At 44.2% G+C, this 25,195-nt stretch overlaps 1 protein-coding gene across 5 annotated transcripts; it reads left to right on the forward strand.

The window, feature by feature from the left end:
• Positions 1–12,149: 12,149 nt before the first annotated feature.
• GEM (GTP binding protein overexpressed in skeletal muscle) lies at positions 12,150–24,692 on the forward strand. Of its 5 annotated transcripts, none has more exons than XM_029223246.1 (6): positions 12,151–12,230; positions 12,426–12,568; positions 12,713–13,982; positions 20,216–20,292; positions 21,076–21,280; positions 23,037–24,692. In XM_029223246.1, exons 3-6 carry the CDS (start codon positions 13,652–13,654, stop codon positions 23,312–23,314), a joined length of 891 nt encoding a protein of 296 aa, XP_029079079.1. In that variant the 5' UTR covers positions 12,151–12,230; positions 12,426–12,568; positions 12,713–13,651; the 3' UTR covers positions 23,315–24,692. The 5 variants fall into 5 exon arrangements, with proteins under 5 accessions (XP_029079080.1, XP_029079079.1, XP_029079078.1 ...); XM_029223245.1 differs by having other exon boundaries at positions 12,195–12,230; positions 12,423–12,568; XM_029223244.1 differs by lacking the exon at positions 12,151–12,230 and having other exon boundaries at positions 12,249–12,568; positions 12,713–12,919; positions 13,643–13,982.
• Positions 24,693–25,195: the final 503 nt, after the last annotated feature.

Below are 25,195 nucleotides of genomic sequence, written 5' to 3' on the forward strand. Positions count from 1 at the left end.
CTAGCAGAGGTAAATATTCTCAGTAATAAAACACACATTAATACTCTATTAAAAGTCTTTTGAGTTCTTTAAAACACCTAGCACAGAGTCTAATACCTTATAGGCGTCCAAAAATAAAGAGTAGCTATGTAACATGTTCATATCTTATATGTAGGTATGTCCTACTTTAGTCAAACAAAATATGTAAAAATCTGGATTGAAAATATATATTAGGTAATGCTTCTTCACTATATAAAGTGTTTCACTTTATAAATGATTCTCAATAGTAAGTTCTCCTGGTATATTTAAAATATGATTCAATTTACAACAATCATAATTATATATATAAAATCTCGGGTAACCCTTACATAAAGTGAGGTACATTTAGATTACATAGGACGTTGTTTGTTGTCTCTACTTCTCAGTGGACTGTTACCTCATCCTGCCTTATAAACAGCACTTGAAAAGGGCAGGAAATTTAACCACTCAAAACCTTGAAACTGGACAGGAGGATTATATCATTTGGGATGCCAATTTGGTTTTTATTGCAAAGGACAAAATAATAGTGACTTAGACAAGATAGAAGTTTCTTTCTGTGGTAGACAGAATAATGGCCTCCTCAAAATATCTATGTCCTAATCTCTAGAAACTGTGAATCTTACCTTACATGAAAACAGGGACTTTGTAGATGTGATTAAGGTTACAGACCTTGAGACTGGCATATTTTCCTGTATTATCTGGATGAGCTCTTAAAAGCAGAGAACTGTTCCTGTCTATGGCCAGAGAGGGATGTGATGATGAAGGAGGGTCAGAGAGGTTGACATGAAAAGGACTCAATCTGCCATTTCTGGCTTTAAAGATGGAGGAAGGGAAGGAACCACAAGCCAAGGAATGTGGTGGCCCCCAGAAACTGGAAAAGGCAAGAAAACAAATTCTCCCCACAAACATTCAGGAAGGAAGCTAGCCTTGCCGACACATCTGTATTAGTTTGCCCTCTGAGACCTTGTCCCACTTCTGACCTATAGAATTGTAAAATAATAAATGTGTGTTATCTTAAGCCACTTAATTTGTGTTAATATTTTATAGCAGCAGTAGAAAACTAATAAAGATTTTGGTACCTGAAAGTTGGGTGCTGCTGTAACCAATACTTAAAAATGTTGAAATAGGTTTGGAATTGAGCAGTGGGCAGAGGCTGGAAAAATTTTAAGGAAGCTAAATTGCCTTAGACTGATGGTGGAAATATAGATGTTAAAGTCTCTGCTGATGAAGGCTCAGAAGAATCATCGTAGAGAATATCTAAATGGTTGTAAACAGACTATTAATAGAAGTCTGGCCCTTGAGGACACTTCTGATGAAGAAGCAGAAGGAGATGAGGAACATATTATTAGAAACTGGAGGAAGGTGGATCCTTGTTATATAATGGAAAGGTTAGCAGAATTGTGACTTGCATTTATGTGGAAAGCAGAGCCTGTAAATGATGAACTTGGATATTTAGCTGAGGAGATTTCCATGCAAAATGTTGAAGATGCAGCCTGGTTTCTGCTTGTTGCTTAGAGTAAAATGTAAGAGGACAGAGATCATGGTTAAACAAAAAAGACCCAAGACTTGATGTTTTAGGAAACTGTCAGCCTATCCAGATTGCAAAAGATTCTAAAATTGAGAGATTTATTGTTAGGAAAGCATACGCTCTAAAGAAAAAGCTGAGGGTGTGGCTGTACCACGTTTTGCTAATACCTCAGAAAGATCAAACATAAGAGTATCCAGTCACACAAAAGGCTTTTTCAAGGGTGTGGCTCACAGATCCCCTCAATCAAAGCCCCAGATACAGTTGACCTTTAACAACACAGGTTTGAACTGTGCAGGTCTACTTAAACACAGATTTTTATCAATAGTAAATACTATGATACAAGATCCAAAACCCACAGTTGGTGTGAATGCAGAACTGTGGATACAAAGGAACCAAGGATACAGAAGGCCAGCTATAAGTTATATGCATATTTTTGACTCTGGTGGGCGCCCCTAACCACCATGTTGTTCAAGGGTCAACTGTACCTACTTCTGAGAATCTTAAAGTCAAATAGGGCAAGTAATTGATAGATTAAAAGAAAAACTCACGGGCTTCCCTGGTAGCGCAGTGGTTGAGAGTCCGCCTGCCGATGCAGGGGACACGGGTTCGTGTCCCGGTCCGGGAAGATCCCACATGCCGCGGAGCAGCTGGGCCCGTGAGCCACGGCCGCTGAGCCTGTGCGTCCGCAGCCTGTGCTCCGCAACGGGAGAGGCCACAACAGTGAGAGGCCCGCGCACTGCAAAAAAAAAAAAAAGGTCAACTGTATCTGAAAAGAATGTCTTATTAAAATACCAATTGGGGGTACACTGACTAGCACAGTAGTAATTTTATTAAATGTGTATGAAATGCTAAACTGGTTATTGTTTGAAAAATTTCAATGCTCATAGAGATTCCTGAGGAGATCACTTTATGTCTAGAGAGGATCTGGAGGTAGGACAGGTTTTTCATGATCTGTGTGCTAAAAGCTCAAGTACTTTTGAGGAAAACTAACAGGCCCATAATTCTTTTCTGGGAAAAGCAAGATTAGACGGCTCTTTATTCTTGGTTTCTATTCTGTAGCCTTGTAACCCCACTACCCTGACCACAGCTGATGGGACCACGGATTGATGGACTGCCAAGTTGACGACTGGCCCAGAGACAGCTACAGGTCAGTTGAGGTTGGAAAGCCGATCCAATCTACTTTGGGGGAGAGTGAATTCCATTCGCTCCGAGAGATGCTGGCAGTAAGGTGGCACAGAAGCCAAGAGACATGGAGAAAGGAAGTAAATAGAAAGCGTGAAACAATAGTAGTTACACGTAAAAAGAAGCCACAAGCTATAAAATAAGAGAGGGGAGAAACTTAAAGATGACAAAATACTGAAGATTAGTTACACCTCTTGTGGTGGTGCTCAGTTCACAACACCTTTCATCTGATAATGCCCTTCCTTCATCCTCTTAAGCCTCCTCTGTGGCAACCATGTTTGTGCTACATAGCCCCACCTTTCAGGCTTCAGTTGATTGGATCAAGAGTGGCAGTGTCATCCTTCCTGAGCCAATCAGGTGCTCCCTCTTGGGGCTTTGGAACTGGGACTAAAAGATAGTCTGTCTCTCTGTGTGGCTGGAGCAACAGGATGTGGAGCTATGGGGTGAGAAGATGACAAAGCTGGTGTGTGGAGAGAAAAGAAAGAAACAGATGTGCAGTGAGAAGCAGACTTGCAGAAGCCACGTGGAGAGAAGGAGGGAGACAGTGTGAGAGTCTTGGCTTCTGCTAGCTTTCCATTTCCTGGCTCTGATCCCCCCAAAACATCCCTTAGAGCCTCAAGGTGCCTGTACTTTTATAATATCCACTACCATGTAAAAAATTAACATGGCTCAAGGTAGTGTTCAGATTTTGCAAAGAGGAATCTCAACGAAAACATAGAGCTAGTGTGGTAACCTGCACAAAATTTGTGTTCTCCTTGAAACTTAGTAGGGCAGCTGTCAAGATGGCTTCTTGCCTCTCTTACAAGAAGTTCCTAGCTGGATATGTCTCATTTTCTTGAAACCCAGAAGGGACTAACAGCCATAGCTGGAGAATCTGATGTAATGGAACTAATGGAGTTAGACCTTCAAATATCAAATACTAATTTCTATATGAGGATACTTCTGCTCTTTTCTCATTGCCCTTTGCATGTCTGTGTTCTTGGAGGACAGAGGCTGTCTCAATGCAGTAGGAATGGGGGGCCCCATGCCCATATTCTCAGGTACAGTGTCCCCCTTTCCCTATTTGAAGTCTCACTGTGGTCCTGCCCCTGTGTGCTGACAGGGCTTGGCCTTCTTGGTGAACAGACACTTTAGTACTAAATGTGCGTTCAATGATTGTGACTCTATTGAGGGCGAAGCTTGTGTTGCTTTCATTCGCGTACCTTGAACTACCTGGCCCAATACCTAATAGGCCCTCCATCAAAACTTACTGAGTGAAAGACAGAATAAATTATTTTTCTCAGTGGCAGTTTGAAGGTACCAAAAACAGGATCCAAAACCTGAAACCAAACCACATACTAAATTATATAATCTGAGCGTGCAAATGGATAGATGCCCAGTATAATTCATTAGGGTGTTAATTATGATGATGGTATCTATGCTATGCAAGTTCTTAACCCTCAAGTTGTGAATGCCCTAGTGTGGGATACAGATTAGAATATTGGGTCTATGTGTCATTTCCAGGGATCTTGCTTTTTTCTACTTCAGATTGTGCTTTAATGTTGAGAGAAAAATGATAATCCCACTTGCCATTGGGTCGTGCATCACTCCTGCTGGATTCTCCTGGAGAGATGACTTCACAGTTTCTTGGAGGCTTCCACTTATTTCACCCATCAGAGGAATGTTTATAGTTTTCATGTAAATTTTAATGGGCAGAAACATCTGTTCCCCATCCAACCGTGATGTCTTGTGTATACATGAGAATCCCTGGCTGAGCACAAACCATGTTTTCTGCACATTGGATGCTCAGGAAAATAATGTAGACCAAGGACAAAGAAGAGAGGTGTCAAGAGGGAGTGAGGAGGAGAAAGGGGAAGTGGTGAATGGGTGAGTGTGCAGGAAAACTCTCCCTGCGTCAGCTGGTGGTGCTATGTGCGGCCTGTCCCTCCTTGGTGGTCAGGCTGGCCCTGGTGGATCCGAGGCCTACCCCCTTCCTCTGGAGCAGAGCCCGTGGGTCTGGTGAGCCACTTAGCTCCATTTAATGGAGCTGCTCCCTCATGACAATTGTGGGCACCTCTTCCTCCTTGTATGAAAGGGCAAATATGCACTGGCATGTCACTGTCCCGCAACCACTTGGCCTTCAAGGCTGGCAGAGCTGGCTTCTCCTTGTTTGCTCCTGTACCTCTAGAGGTTCTTCCCTGCCTCCCATCACCTGAGCTCCCACTGGAACTTTGAGTTCGTGGGTAGGACTAAACAGAGCATTGGGACTGTCCTCCCATAGCTTGGAATTTGCAGAGGACTCCTGGCCACATTTTGGGCCCTACTTCTCATTCCCCCTGACATGTTCTCCAGCCACCTGAAATGACTTGTAATCACCCAAATGCCCATACTTCTGAGCCTTTTCTATTTTTTTTAACCTTGGAATGCTTCCTCTTTCCCAGCCCCTGTCCACATGGTGGTGCAAGAACATGCACGGAACGCATGCACACACCACCCTGCCAATTGCTCTCTGTACTTCAAAACTCAAACTGAAGTCTTCTCTGCGAGACTCTCTCTGACCCACTCGAGCATAGTTCATCACCCCCTCTTGCTGTCCCACTCTTCTGCACACATACTCTGTGACGCTGTCTGTCATGTCACTTTGCAGTGATGATTTTGGATATGAGGGCTCTGTCCCTGAAGTCAAGTTGATTGGCTACAAATTACAACTCCATCACTCGGCAGCGTGATCCTGGGCAGGTTACTTAATATCTCCATGCCTCCGTTTCCTAATTTGTAGAATGGGGATGCTGTTAATAATAACCATAAACGTTTGTTGAGAAAATTAAATGAGATGATACAGGTAAATCACTTAGCAAAATACCCGGCTCAATAAAGGGCAGCTGTTACTATCAACTCCTCTGTTTTTCTACCCAACCATCTTGTACGGAGACTGTTATGCACCCTGTATTCCTAGAGACGGGTGTATAATAACTCTTTCACATTTGTTTGTTGAGTGACATTGTTGAACTGATGGATCCCAGTGGCCTACTCAATCAGGTTCATGTTCTCTGGAATCAGCAGTTGGGGTTCAAATCTTAACTTTACCAGTTTATAGCAATGGGACCTTGGGCAAGTTAATTAAACTTTCTATGTTTTAGTTTAATCAACTGTAAAATTTTAATTATGATAGTACCTAGCTCACAGGGTAGAGGTAATCTACAGAGCGCCTAGAATATGGAAAGATCTCAATAAAAGTTAGTTAATGTTATTCTCACTAATGTTATGAGCATTATTACATGTAATACTCATCTTAAATATCACTACTATAAAGTCTTCCTCAATCACTCTCTCTGGAAGGGATCTCATTCTTTAGCCAGTCATCCAATATAATTATTAAATGCCAGCTATAATCCTGGCACCGTGCTAGACACCTGCTGTGCAGTGGTAAATAAATCATATATGATCTCCACCTTCATATAAGTTGAGGTTTGAGAGAGTGCTAAATCTCAATGTGTTTTCAGAGTTCTCAACCCAGTGAGATATAGATTAATGAGACACAGATAGAGATCAAAATGTGAGCTTACTTACAACCATGTAGGAAAGGTGTTAACTGCCCATGTCCTCAACCCAACTACTGTTCGTTCTTTTGGCCTTTCTAGATTTATCACTGAAGAATTCTTGGGTCATTACAATTGGCTAAATCAAGGCTTTAGCCTTAGGCTGGTTTTGACTCCTTGTGTTAAATAGTGTCATTGATTTTTCTGTTGCTGAAGGAAGGAACCTCAGGGAAAACATCATGTTGGTTTGGAAACCAAATATACATTTGGCCAAAGCTTTTAATGCAGCTCTTAGATGATCTTCTCATGGATTTGGTAATTTCTGGGGAAAGGAACACCAGACGAGCATATGCTCCTGGGCTTATATAACTCTGTGTCTCTGGGGCTTAGGATATTACTTAGTAATAACAAGTGCTCAATAAATATTTGTTTAACTCACATTGTTGAACAAGAGTTTAGTTGAACATAAAATTTCAGTTTGATGATTATTTTCTCTAAACACTTTGATCTTATTATGTGACTGTCTACTTGCTTCTTGGCTATTTTTGAGAAGCCTGGTGTCCATCTACTTAATTGTCATTCCCCTATTCCCTGGGGTAATCTCTATTTTGAAGTTGGTATGTATTTTTCTCATCCATGTTCTTATGCTTTTACTAGATATATTTAACTATAAGCTATTAGTGTGGGGTTTTAGAAAATTATATCAATTATTACTCTTGTAGATGTCCTGCAATTTGCTTTTTAAAGTCACCATTATGGTCTCAATATTTATCCAGGTTGATACAAGTAGGTCTAGTTCATTCATTTTCACTGCTGTGTATTTCACTGCAAAAATATAGCACCGTGCATTTATTCATTGATGATCATTAGGTGGTTTCTGATTGTTGCTATTACAAACAGTGCTTTAATGAGCATCCTTGTGTCTGTCTCCTGTGTGATATAGAAGATGCACACTGAGAACCAGAATCGCTGGGTCACCAAGGATGTGCATATCTTAGATGTTGATGGTTGATCGCCAAGGTGGCCTCCCAATTCACACTCCCATCAGCAGGGCACAAGTACTCTCCTTCACATTTTCATCAACCTTGCTGTTGTCAGACTTCTGAATGGGTGTGTACTTGACCCCTACTTTATACATTGTCTCCAGTGTTATCATTCTCTTTTTACAGGTGAGAAAACTGAGGCTAAAGAGTGGCAAGCTCAGAGAAAGAATGAGTGAATGAGTGAATGAATGAATGAATATGGTGATACTTTATTTATTTGTTATTTATTATTTCTTTAACCAGAATATAAGTTCCATGAACGTAAGTACCTTACCCCTAGCCCTGAGAACAGGTTCTGGTAACAGGTAAATGCTCAGTAGTTATTGTAATGAATGGAGGAACCTGGGCAGTGAATGCCCATTTACTTCAGGAACCTCCCCTCGGCCTTCCGAGATACATTCTGCACTTACCCTGCAGGAGTTTTGAAGGAGCAAGAAAGGCCTGCAGCAGCCTGGGCTAATGGAGCGGAGGAAGAGTGACAGCTAAAAATTTTTTCAGCAGAAAATTAAATCTGCCCAGCAGGGGTCTGATGAGAAGCTGGGGCCAGCCTGAAGGAGGATGCAGCTGGAGGGAGTGTCCATCTGGATCCCATAGGCCTCTGGACGTTGAGAGGTTATTCTTAGCCATCTTTTCTTCAGTCCTTATTTTCTCTTGATCAGGGCTCTCTTGATTTTGCAACTGGAATCTTTTTTTCCCCTTCTGTAAAGCAATGATTTTCCATATAGTAATTCTTTCCTTCTTTAGACTTCCCAGAGGGGGTAGGAGGTTCTTTTTGTGCTCAGACACTTTGCACATTGCCTCCCACCCAGCTCCTCCCAGCGCTTTTGCGGCTGGTGTAGACCTATTCTGTGTGCTGGATTTGACCCCAGATCCTTGCCTGGTTACAAAGGACTTAACCATGCCACTCTCCTTACTAATTATTTTTTCCTAGTAACATCAATAGGAGTACATTTCCCGCCCTGCCTCCCTCTGCCTCATGTGTCCTGATTTCTGCTGGATTCATTTAACGTGAGCCTTAAGGGGCAGCCAAACCGATGGCAGGTGGCCAAGCTCCAAGCCTTGGCTCCTGCGTCATCATTATACTCACTCGCATCGACACGGTGCTCTGTGGTTAACAAAGCGCTGCGTGCTCAGCCGCTCTTTAGTCCTCACAGCAGCCGAAGCCAAGACCTCTGGGGTTTGGTGACATCCCCAGGATCACCAAAGAGGAAAGGCCGAGGTCTGAACTTGCTTTTCTAATGCTGAATCCCCTATTTTTTCTTTCAGTCCTTGCAGGGGTCACAAAGGCAAGTGCCTTTGGGGACCAGGTAGATAATCTAAATGAGAGAAGCTGGCAGGAGTAGAAGACATCAGGGAGTAGTGAGGACTGTGGGGGAATTAGAGAACATGCTTTGCCTAAAGGCATCAAAATGCAAAGCATTTAAAAAGCAATAAAAACCAAACCCATTTATTTTACCACCTCTTCAGTGTCCAGTCTATAACTTCTCTTTGTTGGTGGTGAAGATGGATGGTGTCACTTTATCGCTGAGTAGCGCTGACCTGGTGGCATGAGTAAACATGACCTTGGTTGCAGTAAGTCTCCGGTATAGATGAGGAAGTATATGTTAAAGATTGAGTGATTTTATGGCTTTTAGGATAGTATAACAGACCCAAGGATGTACGTATCCTGGGCCTACCCATCATCTTGTCTTCCCTAGAATTTTCAAGGGATGAGGTTCAAAGTAATGTGACATTTTTGGTTGTGCAAATCCCTTATGCCTCAGTCCCAGCCCTGGTCAAAAGTTCTTCCCCTCCTTCCCCACCTCTGCCTCTCTGTCTCATCCCCTTTTTGAAGTCATGGGGTAGTTGCACAGGTCTCTATGCTGAGACAAAGAGTGACAGTGACAAAGACAAGAGAGATAGTCAGGCCCCCAAAAGAACCCCAAGTTTACCTTCTCACCCAGGCATAGGACCCAGAGAAAAGACAGAGAACAGCGTGGTTCATGCCTTTAAGGAGAGAGAGACCTTCCCCATTAATATGGGGCGCAATGAAGGTCATGGGCTTTGGCCAATCAAATAAAAACTCCTTCTCCTTTGAGGGGGGTTAGGAAGGAGCTGGGCTGAGGTGGGGCTAGCATGAGAATAGGGCTGAAGTGTATCCCTTACTCTAAACAATAGTGGTTAATGCTGTGGACCCAGAGTGTGCAGCTCCACTACCTGTTGGCTCTGTGACCTTGAACAAGTCATTTGACCTCATTCCTCAGCATCTTCATCCATGAAACATGGGTAGATGCAGTGGTGATGAGGATGAACTGAGATAAGTTATGTGCATTGGTCAGTAAATATTAGTTCTTTTTGTTTGGAGTTCTGTCTCCTAACCCCACTCTTTTCTCTGTTAGATAAAATCTGAGGAAGCCTTCAAATGCCTGCAGAAGGAATACAGATGGAATAATTCATAGAATAAGAAACTACAATATTCTGCCAATTTTTCTTCTTCGGAACTTGCTATTGGCCCAAATTCCCTGATTCCACCTTTTTTTCTCCATCCCTGTAACCTCAGATGGTCTCAGTGAGCTGGAATCTTGGACGAGGTAGCTGGGATTCTGCCGGATAACGCTTGGCTGTCAAATGTGCTTTGTGAGGTATAACAGTGACTTTTGTCTAATACTCACTCCAACTTAACTGCCATTCAGTTGAAACTTTTCCTAAGTAGTTGTTTTCTCATCTGGCTTCTTGTGGGACAGAAAATTTAAGAAGGCAGATTCTATTATTCAAACACAACATTGCTGTACTTACCGAATCAATAGTGGACTGAAAGTCCCCCTCCCTCATCTTTAGAGTTGGTTTTCTTTTGCATGCCTCACATATACCAATGAAAAATAGTTCAGAGTGGATATTGCCTAGACATAGAATTAGGTTCTTATTAATGGGAAGAATTAAGTTCTTATCAATGGGCAAAAGTAGAATTGAGAGGTAGATGATATGCTTATATATACTCTGATTTATTCTTAGTTTTTACCGCACGTAATGTTTCTGTTGAGACCAGTTGACAGAGTCGGAGGCTCAGCATGGAAAAAGCATGGATAATTCTAAAGTACCAATGATTCACGTGTTACACGTATTTTAGCATGGAGCCAGCGGAAGACTTTTGGATGGTGTCCTTCCCGCCTTCTCTCTCTCTCTGTCCCTCCCTGACCCCCCACTCTTCTCCTTTCCCCACATCTGTAGCCATCCTCTCCTGGTAAAGCCCAGAAGGAAAACTCGATGGAAATGATGGAAACCATCCAGGAAATTATGACACCCAGGTTCTGGTTCCAGCTCTGCTAATTACTAACTGAGTGGTAGTCGCTCCTCTGGGTATCAGCTTCCTCACATATAAAATAAGTAGGAGGTTGGGGGAGGCCAGGGCACGTAGGACTGAGAGATCCCTAAGTTTTCATTCCTCTGTGGATTTCACCTTTGCCAGCTTGGGGCCTGGCATGTCTCAGCAGCTGGTCACTTGGATAATCCCCAGAGCAGATAAGTGCTGCAGGATAACGGAACATGGGCCCTACTCACAGCAGAGTCCGGCCACTCGAATAGATGCTGGTGCCTCTGGCTTGTTTTCCGGAGCCACCAGCCAACCCAGAGAAGAAGCTGGCTGGAAAAGTGGATGGATGGATGTATTAGAAAGGCCAGTGTCATCTGCAAACACAGTGTCTGGGAAATGCCCATGTGCCCAGAAAGAAGTCACTGAATCCCTTCAGCTGGGCAAGCCAGGCTTTGAATCCTGACGCTGCCACTTATCCGAGCTGTGTGACCTTGGGCAAGCTCTCTGGCTGTGTTGTCATTTTTCTCCTCCATGGAATGGGAGTGGCACTACACCCACCTTGCCAAATTGTAGTAAAGTTCGAGGTACTGCAGAGGCCTAACAGTACCTACTGAGTATAGGGACTCCGAGGTACTCAGTAAATGGTAGTAGAAGTGGCTATTGTATTACTACCCTGTGCCTTTTACTCACAGGACTCATTCGGGGGACTTGGGCCCCATTTCTGGCTCAGGGCTCCTCCCATGCGTGGAGAACTGGCTCCAAGACCAGGCCCAGCCATGCCAGGGAGGCTGGTACAGAGATGCTGCTGCCGAACGCGACGCTGATTAAATTCCCTGATTGAGGAGCCTCAGCATCCCGGTCCAGAGCGGGAGCGCCGGCAACATTTAGCACAATCTGCTTGGATCCTTAATTAGGTTATTTTTCAAGACCTTTTCAAGGTCTTGTCCCCTTTCCTCAACTTCCTCTGGCCCCTTCTCTCTGGGTCCCTGTCAGAGAAGGGAAACAGAGCAGTGTGGGGCTCCCCTCCATCCCTCTTCCAGGGAGAAAGGAAAAGGAGCAGAAGAGGCTGTTTTCCTTGCAGAAGATGCGGCTAACAAGCCGTGACCGCTCAAGGTGGCTGCAGCCCCATCCGAAGGGCTAAATCTCCACGCGCGCCCGGCGGATCCCTGTTTTGTTTTCTGGCGAAACTGGGTTTCCAATTCAAACCTGCCTCTTCCTCCATCCTTTATCCGGACAGCTCGCAAGTGTTTTCCTGGGAAGCGCGATTATGTGGCACTTAGTGTGTTTTCTCACCTTCCTGTATCCACCTGGTAAAAATAAAATAAAACAAAACAAAACAAAACAAAATAAAGGAGCCCGGGATTGAACTGTCGTTATTTTTTAAAAGGGGAGAGTGGGGTCACATGATGGCGAGTAACTGATTCAGTGAAGTGGCTGCAAGTCCGGGTTTGCTGCACAGCCAGCCCCTCCCGGCGGGGGCGCTGACGTCACGGAAAAGCCCCGGCGCGGGTCGGCCGGGCCGGTATAAACCGCGGGGCCGCGGCGGCTGCGGGCGGCGGGCTCCCGCGGAGGCGCAGACGGCGGCAACGCGCGAGCACCCTTGCGCTCGGCGGCCCCAGCATCACAGCGCTCACCGACCCTCGGACGCCCAAGTAAGCCAGGCGGCCCGCGGGGGCCCTCCCGACTCTAGAGAGGGGTGGGGGGCTGGTTGGGGAAGGGATGGGCGTTCCCAGCCCGCAGAACTTTCTAAGTTGAGAAAAGAGCCTTCGGAACGTGCTGTCCGCACTGTGGTTTTCCAGGTCGGGGGCAAGGTTTAAGGTGCAAAGGATGCCATCTGTCATCAGCAGGTTCCTTGCTTCAGTTCAGGAAGAGGGCCACCTCGTCCTACAGGCTGTGGTCAGAGGGCAGCCGTCAGCCTCTGGTTGTTTGAATTCAAGTCGGCCAACGGGGGCGCTGCACGTGAGATTAAAAAGCCCGGCTGATCATCGCGGTCAGGGTCGTGCTTAGTGTCATCGACGGGTTGGGGTGTGGAGGGTGGGGGTGAGCGTGGGAAGGGGAGTGTCTGCGCATTTCTCGCTCTCCCGAGTGGATCTTGCTGATTCAAATAAGAATGCTTCTACTTTATCTCAAGCAGCCTGGGAGTACAGACCTCCGTGCAAGGGGGACCTCCGTGCAGCTTTCCCTTGGGAAAGGGAAAGTTGTAGCGAAGTTGTTGAATGTCTTTGGGGAGAGTCTTTGACCTGATTTGCTTCAGAAAGGTGGAAATCTGAGTTGAATTAAAGAACTCTTGAAGCGGACATGGTTTAATAAGAGTGAAGCATTTTCTCTGCGAATTTGACAGGTCTGAACCTGAGCGGGTCGTTTCCCTGCCAGAAAGACAAGGCATGGGGCTGGGATGTTTTAAATGTGATATCCGTGGACAGGAGGGCAGAGCTGAGGCATAAACCTCAAACAAATTCTTCCCCCCCGCCCCCCCAAATAATAGCTAATTCAGGCAGCTGGGGAGCATCCGGGCAACTTTACTAAACATGGAAGTTCCAATAATCGCTTGTCCAGTCCAGCCAGGGTGAGTGATGTCATTGTCACGTGTTTCCCACTGAGGCCCACTGGATGCTGGTGCAATTAAGAGCCATGTTTAGACAAGAGCAGCTAATCTGGCCAGCTGGTCCCCAGCTGCATTAACTTGTTGCTTTTCAAGCCATCTCTGGAGGCTGTTGGTTCCTTCTGGCTGCCTCTGTGCCAGCTCTGAGTGGGGAATCCCCAGGCTTCCTTGAAGATGGAGGAAGCCCCAGGGCAGTGGGGGATATTAATGGCATTTTTTCCTCTTTGCAAGTGACAATCTGCCTGAGGAGCTGGTAACAGTGTGTGTGTGTGTGTGTGTGTGTGTGTGTGTGTGTGTGTGTGTTCGGTTGAAAGCCTGTTGACGGCTTCATTGGTGTTCCTTGTGTTAGGGTTACTTGGGTCTCACCTCATTTAATAAAACATCACTGATGACTGTGTTTAAGCCCCCTGAACTCTCACTCACGCTTCCTAATGCTAACACCTTGGCTGCTTTGCTCTCTAGGACCCAACGATGACTCTGAATAATGTCACCATGCGCCAGGGCACTGTGGGCATGCAGCCGCAGCAGCAGCGCTGGAGCATCCCAGCCGATGGCAGGCATCTGATGGTCCAGAAAGAGCCCCACCAGTACAGCCAGCGCAACCGTCACTCTGCTACCCCCGAGGACCACTGCCGCCGGAGCTGGTCCTCCGACTCCACGGACTCAGTCATCTCCTCCGAGTCGGGGAACACCTACTACCGGGTGGTTCTCATAGGGGAGCAGGGGGTGGGCAAGTCCACTCTGGCCAGCATCTTTGCAGGCGTGCATGACAGCATGGACAGTGACTGCGAAATGCTGGGAGGTAGGTGGACTAGCCCTAGCGGGCTTCTGTGGTCAGCAGTGGTCCAGGAGAAAGAGCGAGTAGGTGGGTCATTTATCTGCAGAGTTGGGAACTGCGATTATGCATTCTTGGCTTCAGCTCAGGAGCTGAGTCCCCACAGAAGCACTGGCATAAGCCCCTGGGACAAGAAAATGAAAATGCTCGTAGATAGAACCTGGGCCAGAAAGGGAATTGCTTAGATTCCAGCTCTAAAGGGACTGGGGAGACAAGTTATAGAGGGCAGAGCCAGAGGGTCAGGATCCCACCTCTGGCTTTTGCCATTTCTGACCTGGACCTTTCAAGAACTGAGTGTAGACACAGCCTTTTTCCATGGTGACACCTAAAACCAAACCGATTTGAAAAACTGTTACGATGAATTCACTAGTTTGTTTATTGCAATATTAGAGGCTTTTGAGGGTATAAAATCATTTAAAATCTGTATTTTAAATAGCACATTTAAAAAAATAGTGAAATACAACAATGATGATACATATATTTGTATAGAGTCTTACAGTTTTTCAAGACAACTTTCCCTGTACAATCTCATTTAAAATATTTATTATTTAAGCCTTGATTTCCAAAACTAATTTGAGGTGACACAGCCTCAAAAATTCCCATCTTCCTCAAATACGCGTAAAGCATAGCACTACATTCTGGGAAGTAAGATGAGGATCCTAATACTCGATGGTTTTCATACAGTGTCTTTCAGCCACGGCTCCCATCTTAGACAATGCCAGGGTCGCTGTGTGTCCCTGTTTGCAGCTGCAGAAATGAAGGAGAGCCTTCCAGTTCTTGTCCCAGTGGCATGGTCTGTCTCTACGCTCAGTTGCAACTCACAGCTGAATCACAGACTTCCGGAGTAGGAAGATGTCTTAGTGATGACTCGGTTCTGCCCTCTACTTCATGCATAGAAATCCTACTCCTTCCTCACTACTGTCAGCCCATTTCTACTAAACGTTTATTCTTCCATTGTCCGGGAGTTCACTGCTTCATGAGGCAGGTCTGAACTGGCTTTAAATGATGACTCACTGATGGAACATTGATTTCTCTCCTCACTCCTGAAATCTCAGGGATGATAGCTAAACCATATTTCAAGGGAGAAAGAGGGTCAGTATCTCTTTTGATGTAAAAGCCTGTGGGTGAGTGTCACTACAGGAGAAAGGGAGGAGGAACTACCATCTGGAATGCACATTTGCAGTGAGACATGCACTTTTTTGGGAGCCTTATATTTGCTACTGTTTATTTTGGTCCTGACATTATTCCTGTACTCATATGGGTAAACTGAGTCTTAGGGACTTTCCTAGAATCACCCACTGGGACAGCTGGAATTAGAACTCAGGATTTTATAATGTTAGTTTTGTGGTGTTCTCCTTCTGTTATTGATAGGGAACTTGCTATATGCCAGGCACTGTGCTAATTACTTCCCACAAGTGTTTTGATAATACTTACGAAAATTGAACCAATTTGGTATTAATATCCCTATTTTACAGGTGAAGAACTGGAAGCTTATGAAGTCAAGTGACTTTCCCAGGTTGAAAAAGCTAGTCCATGGTCTGGACAGGATTCAAAACTAGTTGTGGTTGAACCTAAATCCTGTGTTCTTTCGCTGTACTCGGCAACCCCGGGATTTAGCATCCAAATGTTGTTACATACTGTAGCACGTTGGGCTGGGTACCGACCACATGCCTGGCTCCATGCTAGGCTCTGGGGTACCCAGTGATGAACGAGGTACACCATACATACCCTCTTAGGAAGGAGCTGTCAGTGGCTATAATTCAGAGCAGGATAAAATTAAATGAATACCTTAAGAAGTAACAATAAAGTGCTTTGGAGACTGATATAAAGGAGAGACCAACCAAGAGTTTTTGTTTGTTTCTTTAGGAGGGAGGAATTGAAACAGTTAGTGGATAACAGACTTTCAAAAATGTTTGTCTGTTAAGAGTGCAGTGGTATCTATCCAGAGGGCGGTATCCCCATAGGCATAGAGGATTAAGAAGATTGACCCATCCCTGAAACTTGAGAAGGCAGGCTTCCGTATCTGGGAAGCTTCTTTGTTTAATAGGGAGAGGGGGCAGTTGGCAGAGAGAATCCTTTCCTTATCTCCTCAAAGAGGGAAACTTGGGCAACAAGAAGCTTCTCAGCTGACTCATCCTACCTAATGTGTCCTATTTGAGTAACTAAATTTATACTGTCTAGGGTTACAGCCCTTACGTATAGGTGGCTATTGGAATCACTAGTTGGCTTTTATGTTTCCCAAGGAGAGGGTTTTCCACGGCATTTCACTGCATTGTTCTTTTTTCAGCATTAACCATAAGAAAGAAACTACACAATACTCTCATCATCATTTCTCCAAATAAAGATGGATGTTGTTAAGATTATATTGCAATAATCTTATGACTCTCTGTGCGCGCTTAATGCCGTTCATTCATTCATCCATCCATCCATTCATCCTTAAACAGTTACTGACCCTATACCGTGGAGCTTGATGCAACACTCTGAGGACATACAAAGAGTCACGGGGCTTCTTCCTTAAAGATGCTCACAGTATATGCAGTAGAGATCAGCTATAAATCGATAGGGTGTGATGAGTGTCTTCAAAGAGGTAAAAGGGCAGTGCTGTGGGAATTCAGAGGAGAAAATAAATATTACTTCTGGCTGTGAAAATCAGAAAAGTGTTCATGGAAGTGGTGGTCTCTGAGCTGGACCCTAAGGACCACTAGGTTTTGGAAGCCCTGAGGTAGGTGGAAGGCATTGCACGTGTGCACAGGGAGTACAGGAGAGAGCACCGGACTCGCAGCCTGATGATGTGAGTTTGGACTCCACTTTCGACACTGACTTAGCTAGGTGCCCTGGAGACGAGAAACTTACCCTCATTAAGCTTCCTTATTAGTAAAATAGAGACAATAACTACTTAAATTGTATTAAGAGGATAACAGGTGCCTGGCACATAGTAAGTACCGAGTGAACGAACATTAGTTAGAGCTGATTCTGAATCTGTTGTTTCCTTTCCTTGGGCTTATCTTCCACAACTGGACCTTTCATTGCTTGAAGTCCTCATCCACTTTGGTCCCCCTTGGCTGGGACCCCGTGATGTGTGCAGAGGAGACATGAGCCACTAGAGGATAGGCCAGTATTCCTAGGCAGGAGTTCCTTTAGGGTTCCTTGGGATCCTCTGCGCTCTGAAAGCTGAAAGCAGTTGAGAGTTTTGAGGGGAGAGGGGTGCTGGAGCCTCAGAACTTTCGAGGGGCTGCCTTAGCCGGTTCCAGCGGGTAAGAGAACTCTTGGGCAGGTTCACACACAGCGCTTGAGCCAGTCTCGAGCAGGATGGTCCTCCCAGCACAGTGGGGGTCAGATGCAGACAGACGAATCGAGGTGTGCTAGTCCGGGGAAGATGGCTGCAGACAACAAACTCCATCCCACACCTCAGGATGATCTCTCTTGCTACACAGGGTGTGAGTACACACCCCTGTCTTTCATGGAGAGGACCGGAAAAATGAGGACTCCCCAGACCAGGTTACTGAAAAGCCTTATAAGCCAATAGGCCTTAACCCTTTCTACATACACCTTAACCCAGAGCAAGTTTCAAAGGACTCTTCCAGAATTTTATATTCTTTTATTTCCCCTCTTCTCACCCAGTTAACCCTTGAAAAGGCTGAAAGGTGGGGACTAAGAGAGGAAGAGAAGATAGAGCTTTGGTTGCAAGCAGGTCCTCTCCTGGTCGCAGAAGGCTCTCAAGCAGGATGCTTTGAGTGAGAAATCCTTGGGGCATGTGGCCAGAGGTGATACATAAGCCCAGGTGCAGGGCATATGCACAAAGCAGGGCGGAGGTGTATTGCTTTAGGCTTTTGGGTTTCCGGCACAATGACTTTCAGGCAGAGGTAAGTCCAGTCAGAATGATCCTGTCGGGAACTTTCCAGAACAGAAAAGCAGTTTGGCCTTATTTTTGCAGCTGGAATCTTTAGTCCACTTTTCCTCTAGACTTCTTCTGGTACCTCGTAAACCAAGAGAAAGTTTGAGTTTGCTTTTCCCCTTAGCTATTGGAATACAGTATGTTTCTGTCTGAACTACTAAGGATTGAAATGAATCTCTTGTGCCTACTGTTGCGTGGTGAGTGATGAGCTGAGGGCAGAGAAAGTGCTTTTTTGAGTTTTCTGAGTGCAGGGAGGTCTTTCAGAGAAAAGAGAAAAACTCTGAGGTGGTAAGGGGCAGTCAGCTCCCCCGCCCCCTACCCCCATCTGTGCTGCTCAAACTTTGATGATTTGCACTTGGTTGTATAAAGTTGCCTGTTGAGGTCATGAGGCCCTACTCTCCAGTAAGCCAAATTAGGCATTCCACTGCGATCCCATTCATGATACATATTGTGGATGGCAGACATGATGGGAATAATAGATTTAAAATCCCCCAGTGGGAAACTGTTAACATCATTTAGAAGAATGACACCTAAAGAGATGGGAAAACTGACAGAAAGAGCCATTCCTGGCTAATTTTATTCTCATTTGTCCATATTTTCTTTTCTTTCCCTCTCCTGATTCTAATTCTTAGAGGAAGAAACATTGAACCAGGAGCATTGCTTTTTATAAACTCCTCACTATTATGAAACAGGAATTGCCCTGGTTCCTACAATGCAGGGCTCTTAAGCTAGGATTTACCTATAGTAGGGAATGGCAAGTATGGCAGGAGCCAACTTCCTCCATCTGAAGAAGTGATGATAACAGCTAACACTTACTGCATTCCTACTTTGTGCCCAGGCTTAATATATGTAACTGTCACAGCCCTGAGGTGTGGATACTGTTATCAATCCCATTTCACATATGAAGAAACTGAGGCTCAGAGAACTTAAGTAAGAAGTCCTGAGCCAAACCATTAATAAGATATGGCACCCAGATTTGAATTCAGGTTTGCTTGTGCTCACAAGCCACAATGCTATATTTATCATTTATTCATTCATTTGATAAGTATTTACTGAGCACCTGCAATCTACCAGGCGCTGTCCTGGGTGCTGGGGGAAATAGCAGTAAGCAGCATAGATGCAAGTCTCTGCCTTAACATTCTGGAAGGCGAGAGGGACAGAAAATAATAAAATAAGCAAGTTAAATGGATTCATGTTAGATGGCAGTCAGCACAATGAAGAAAAATGAAACAAGGAAGGGAGTAAGGATTATTGGTAGCAGAGAGGCGATGGAATTCTAAATAGATGGTCAGGGAACACATCCCTCAGAAAGAGATAAGGGAACAAGCCTTTCGATATTGGAGAGAACAGATTCCAGGCAAAAGGAACAGCAAGAAAAATGGCAAAAAATCATTATGAAGATCATAATTCTCAAATGATACAATTCAAAACAGGAAACCTCATTGTGAAAATAGAGTGGGTATGGGTTCAATTGTGTGGGATTGATGGGAATCTCTCTTGCAAAAATCCCAGTTAACTCAGTTAATCCTCCCTCTCCCCACTCCCACTGATTTTTCTGGGATGGAGCTGCTCTGGCCCTTTGTACTACATTCACCCTTTGCTTGCATTCCATCTGGGCTCAAGTGCAGGGGGAAGGTTTCCATTACTAAGTAGAGCTGGAGACTGCACTTCTGTTCTACTTAAGATGGAAAAACAAGGCTGTTTATTCCTAGGGAACTGTATTTTTTTTTAACGAAGAAAACTTCGCCAAAGCAGGGCTAGTTTCAAGATTTTTTTCTTGCACATCTCAAAAGAGGAGAAATGTCTCTGAGCTGAAAACTCCTGAAATGGCCAGTGAATGTTCAATAATCACCCCACTGAAAGGTGCAGAGGGTTTCCACGGAAGGCTTATGAGCTGGGTTTACAGTTCTGCTGGGCAGTTAGTGTTTCTCACGGCACCGTCCATGGACTCTGAGTCAAAAGCAGTAAAGTGAGTTTATTCTCCTGAATGGTTTTACTACATAAAAGGTATAGAAATGATGAAAACAAACGCCTTTCATTTCAAGCATTTAGGGATACACGTTCAGAAGATGTAGGTGTTCTCCTTATTGCTAAGCAGAATACTGGAGGAATATACGTAGAATGTTGTTGAAGGTGATTAAAAAAATAATTTGCCTGTGTGAATATTTACACAGTTTACTCTGTATATTTACATAATTAATTGCATATTTAGTACGTTTATTTTCTGGCATAATTTTCTACACCCTTTTACAGAAAAGTGTTGCCTATTTGCCTGCCTCCAGGATCACTGTTCTTTCTTTTCCAGAAGATACATATGAGCGAACACTGATTGTTGATGGGGAAAGTGCAACAATTATACTCCTGGACATGTGGGAAAATAAGGTATGCAGAGCCTGTAGCTCTCTGTAAATTCCTTTCAGGGCCTGCCTTCCAACAGGCTGTTTGGGGCAAGGGTGACATTGCCCTTTTTGATGTTGCAGGTGAGGTGGACTCATTTTCTTGATTAAAAGCATTTACTTCTGAGGAATGAAACTGTTCTAAGGAACAAGTCGTTCATAAATGAGCTCTGAATAACAAGCAAGTTGCAGTGATTTGCCTTTAGTTCTATTCAAGAATACAAAAAAGTGTATTTGTTTTAGGGAAAGTGCCAGTAAGTATGGATGATAATTTTAAACTACATAAAAACATATTATATGAAGCTGACACTCTCACTACTAGTTTTCAACATTTGTTTTTTAAAGGTTTGGGGTTTCTGAGCCCATTTGCTAGACCTTCTGTTTATTAAGAACCCTTCTATGCTAACAAGAGGATTCTTAATTTTGTCACTTAGGGGCAAAAGAGTTTTATGGAAGCCAGGAAAGACTCGTTTTTGGTAGTTTAAATAAAATTTGAAATATTGTTTGGCAGACTCTTTGTATAATTTATCAACTCAAGCTGTAGTAGGAATCATAAAACTTTTTGGCATCAGTGCTGTCTGAGCTAGGAGTCTTTACAGCCACAGACATCTTGTAGGCATGGAAGACTGATGCCTTTTGGAGAGCTGGAATAAGTTTTCTTCCTTTCTCATATCAGCAAGGGTACTTTAGGATAAACACATTGTCTCTTTCAAACTAACACCGCATTTACCAGGCAAGTCTGAGCTCATGGGAGATCTCATTTTATCAGGGGGAGAATGAGTGGCTCCAAGACCACTGCATGCAAGTCGGGGATGCCTACCTGATTGTCTACTCCATCACGGACCGAGCCAGCTTTGAGAAGGCATCTGAGCTTCGAATCCAGCTCCGCAGGGCCCGGCAGACAGAGGACATTCCTATAATTCTGGTTGGCAATAAAAGTGACCTGGTGCGGTGCCGGGAAGTGTCTGTATCAGGTGAGAGGAGTGGTGCCAATACCATAGAAACTGTCTCTGGGTCACCTGCATTTTCCTTCCAACAGTTGTTCTTTCCTTCCTCTTTCATGAAGCTGGAACCAGAGACTTATTAAAATGCCACATGGAGTTTTATGTATACTCTCTAAGGTGCCCCTGTTCCCAGCAGATCATCTGTTCTACCAGCAGGATTCCAATCTCCCTATCCCCAAGGCTTTCCCTGGAATTCCTTTAGGGAAGAGGTCATGCTCAGGGGTTTACTGGCAGTCCCCAGCCTTTGCTCCTTGTCCTTTCTATTCTCCAGGGAGATCTCAAGAGTCCTGGGAAGTGAAAGTAGCATCTTCAAGCAAGAAGGACGGGAACTTTGATTTAGGGGCACTGTGAGAGTCTCACTGAGATTAAGAATTCCACTCTGGTTGCCTCTGGTTCCTGTAGACCCGAGAAACACCCTCCCAGCCCTTACCCTTTGCTTCCTAAGTTTCAGTTAAGGCATCAGTCTGATGGTGTCACGTATCCTTTGTCGTACTTGGTTCAGGGATAATTCCTGTTTGTTGAGTTGGCACCCAAGTGCCTTTGGGGGCCCTTAAAATTTTATTGGCCTAATACAGATTTGGTACGATGGTAAAAAAATAAAATACTGCATTGCCAGGCTCCACCCAGGAGAAAAGAACCCTGTTGAATACTTAATAGACCCAACCAGCTTGGGAATGTCTTACTCTTAGGAAATGACCGTCTACAGTAGTCATTTTTTTCCAAACCAAAACTTGGACACCTGGTCATTGAACACAATAGAACATTCGAAAATGAGACTTGCAGAAAAGCTTGTTTGGATAGATTGCCGTAATTGTATTGTACTGTGTGAAATTCTCCAATTTTTTTTCAAAATATCTCATCAAAGCTTAAAAAAATTTTTTTCAGAGAGGAAAGTCAAATAGTCAGATTCTTGTTTTCAATTCAGGAAACTGACTCAGGAGAAAGAGTAAAGAACATGAACTTGAGAGTGAAGCAGGCCTGGATTCACACCTGTCACTTACAGGCTATGTGAACTGCCTCAAGGTTTTTTTTTTTTTTTTTTTTTTTTTTTTTTGCGGTACGCGGGCCTCTCACTGCTGTGGCCTCTCCCGTTGCGGAGCACAGGCTCCGGACGCGCAGGCTCAGCGGCCATGGCCCACGGGCCCAGCCGCTCCGCGGCATGTGGGATCCTCCCGGACCGGGGCACGAACCCGCGTCCCCTGCATCGGCAGGCGAACTCTCAACCACTGCGCCACCAGGGAAGCCCTGCCTCAAGTTTTTAAAGGACCACCTCTCTCCCCTCCAGTCTCATCACCTATCTGAAAGGGATAATGTATTCTTAAAGATTGTTGTAAACATTAAACAAATGTTTATAAAATATTCAACCCAGTTCCTTATGGGAATAAATTTAGGCTATGGCTTTGACTAATTAATATTATGATATTTGATGAAACTCCTTAATATTATGATATTTGATGAAATTGGAGTTTCACACAGTGAATTTGGTGGGCCAGATCTAAAGCTCATCTCTCCTGTTTCCAGGAACCTTCGTGTGAGAGTCTTTCCTTCTAGTTAAGCCCTGGGAGGACATGTGTCCCAGTGGCCTCTTGTATCCATCGCATATATGACTGACTTAGAGTTCCCTAGAGGACCATTTAAAATTAGGACTCATCCAGCTTGGCTTTCTGTGTGTAGGGTCATATTCTGCAGCCCCCCTGACTTTCTTCTTCCCTCCTTTCCCCACCAGAAGGGAGAGCGTGTGCCGTGGTGTTCGACTGCAAGTTCATCGAGACCTCTGCAGCTGTCCAGCATAACGTCAAGGAGCTGTTTGAAGGCATTGTGAGGCAGGTCCGCCTCCGGCGGGACAGCAAGGAGAAAAATGAGCGGCGGCTGGCCTACCAGAAGAGGAGGGAGAGCATCCCCAGGAAAGCCAGGCGCTTCTGGGGCAAGATCGTGGCCAAAAACAACAAGAACATGGCCTTCAAGCTCAAGTCCAAATCCTGCCATGACCTCTCTGTGCTCTAGGCACCCGGAGTCATCCAATGTCCCCCAGTGGACATCACTGAAGGCCATTGGGACCCATAATCTATATTAGATTGGATTCTTAAGTATTGTTAGATGTGGCTTCCCCCGTTGTTAGCTGGGAACTAACGTGCTAGGCGGATGGGCAGCAAAATGCATGAGAAATGAAAGAGCTTTGTGAAGACTCAGTATTTATTTACAGGAAAAGCCTGACCTTTGCTGCTCGAACACCCAAGTCTCATTAGGGGACATGGTTGGTGTTCACATGTGTTTCCTCTCTCCTTTGGCTAGTAGAGAATTGAAGCCTACAAAATCATGCCTAGACAAGAATTTTTCATTATTAAAATTTTGCCTGGTGTTCTGTTATGTGAATTTGAGGCCGATCAGTGGGTCATAAACAAATATAGGAAAGCCATCAAAGGAATTTTTCAAAGGAGGGAGAACTTCTTTCTCTGTACCTTATATTTGTGGAGCTAGGATTGCAGAACTGGGTTCATCACGATCATCACTGTTATTGCTCCATGAAGCTGTGAAAAGAAACGATGGACTTGCTGGAAACTAAAGCTTAGTAAACAATTTTTGTTCAGTGCCCACAGTCAGGGATCCAGAAGTGTATAGAATTGGGAACTGCTACATGTACCACTAATGGGTTCAAAAATTATATCTTTACTACTGTTGTCTTATAATTTTTTATTTAAAGGAAAATTATCTTAATCAAATTCTATTTAGTCAAACCACATTTTATGTTGCATTATTTTTAAAATCATAGGGCCATCATAAAAAGATATTTTTAAAATCTAAATTATTGAGAACCTGGAGTGCAAAATACCAAATTTTTAAATATAATCGAAGGTCTGAAGTTTTATAAAACACAGAACATAAATACTTCCAGCATTTTGGGTTGACCCTTTTATGCCACAGCTCTGCTCTATTTATTATTATTTTGCAAAATAACAACCATTTTAACATTTGATAAAGCATATTTATGAACATGTTTCTTAATAAGAAAAATGCCCATTTTTATTACCATTTTCTACCTTTTTCAGAATATTCAAGTTTTTACCTATATGTCTTATAATAAAATAAATAAAATCTTTGATAAAAAAGGCATCCCGAAATGTTTTTCCTCCCGACTCAAGATGATTATGATCATTTTGATGTAGCTTCTAGAGCAAGCACATTATAAAGAAACATACCTATTATTTTATTTCTTCTCTTCATTGGCAAGAGCCCAGTCATCACCTGTTTTAAAGAGTATCCCTGACATCTCTCCTTTGACATGTGATTCACAATAACGCAAAGTGATTTTTGGTTGATACAGTTAGCAAGTATCTGAGGTCATGTAAATGCCAAGTTATAGGAAAAGCAAGATTGACCTTTACTTTGGTCTGGCAAAATTCCTGACTCAACAGATGGGCTTTGCTTTGCTCCCCGAAGGCTCATGGTCCTAAGCTTGAGTAAAGCATTAGAGGAAATTATAAAGGATTAGGGGGGAGAAAAAGGAAACTGGTGATTTTCAGCCTGCAAAGCTTTTAACCAAAGTCTCCTCCCTGACATTTTTACAGCTGGACATTAACACGTGGCTGCTTTCCAGTGGTGCTGTGTAGCCCTTCTGCTTCAAGGGTGGGACTTCCTGCTGTTCCCCATTCACACCTCTGGCACCCCCAGCACGCTCTTGCTCTCTCAACTCCCTATCTTTCTGAGTTTGTAATCAGACATACACTAGTAGTGACAATCAAGGGATCTTGCATATTGCCCAAAGCGACACAGTTTTATAAGGTGTCTCTCTCTATTTTGTTGGCCCTTTCTCCTCCTTTTTCCAAGTTGGGAGCAAAGGTTCCCATCTCTGCACTTTGCATCTTTGAATTGGTCGAGGAAACAGTA

The sequence above is a fragment of the Monodon monoceros genome, unplaced genomic scaffold (assembly GCF_005190385.1).
Source record: "Monodon monoceros isolate NGI ecotype Baffin Bay Population unplaced genomic scaffold, NGI_Narwhal_1 Super_Scaffold_14, whole genome shotgun sequence".
Classification (NCBI taxonomy): Eukaryota; Metazoa; Chordata; class Mammalia; order Artiodactyla; family Monodontidae; genus Monodon; species Monodon monoceros.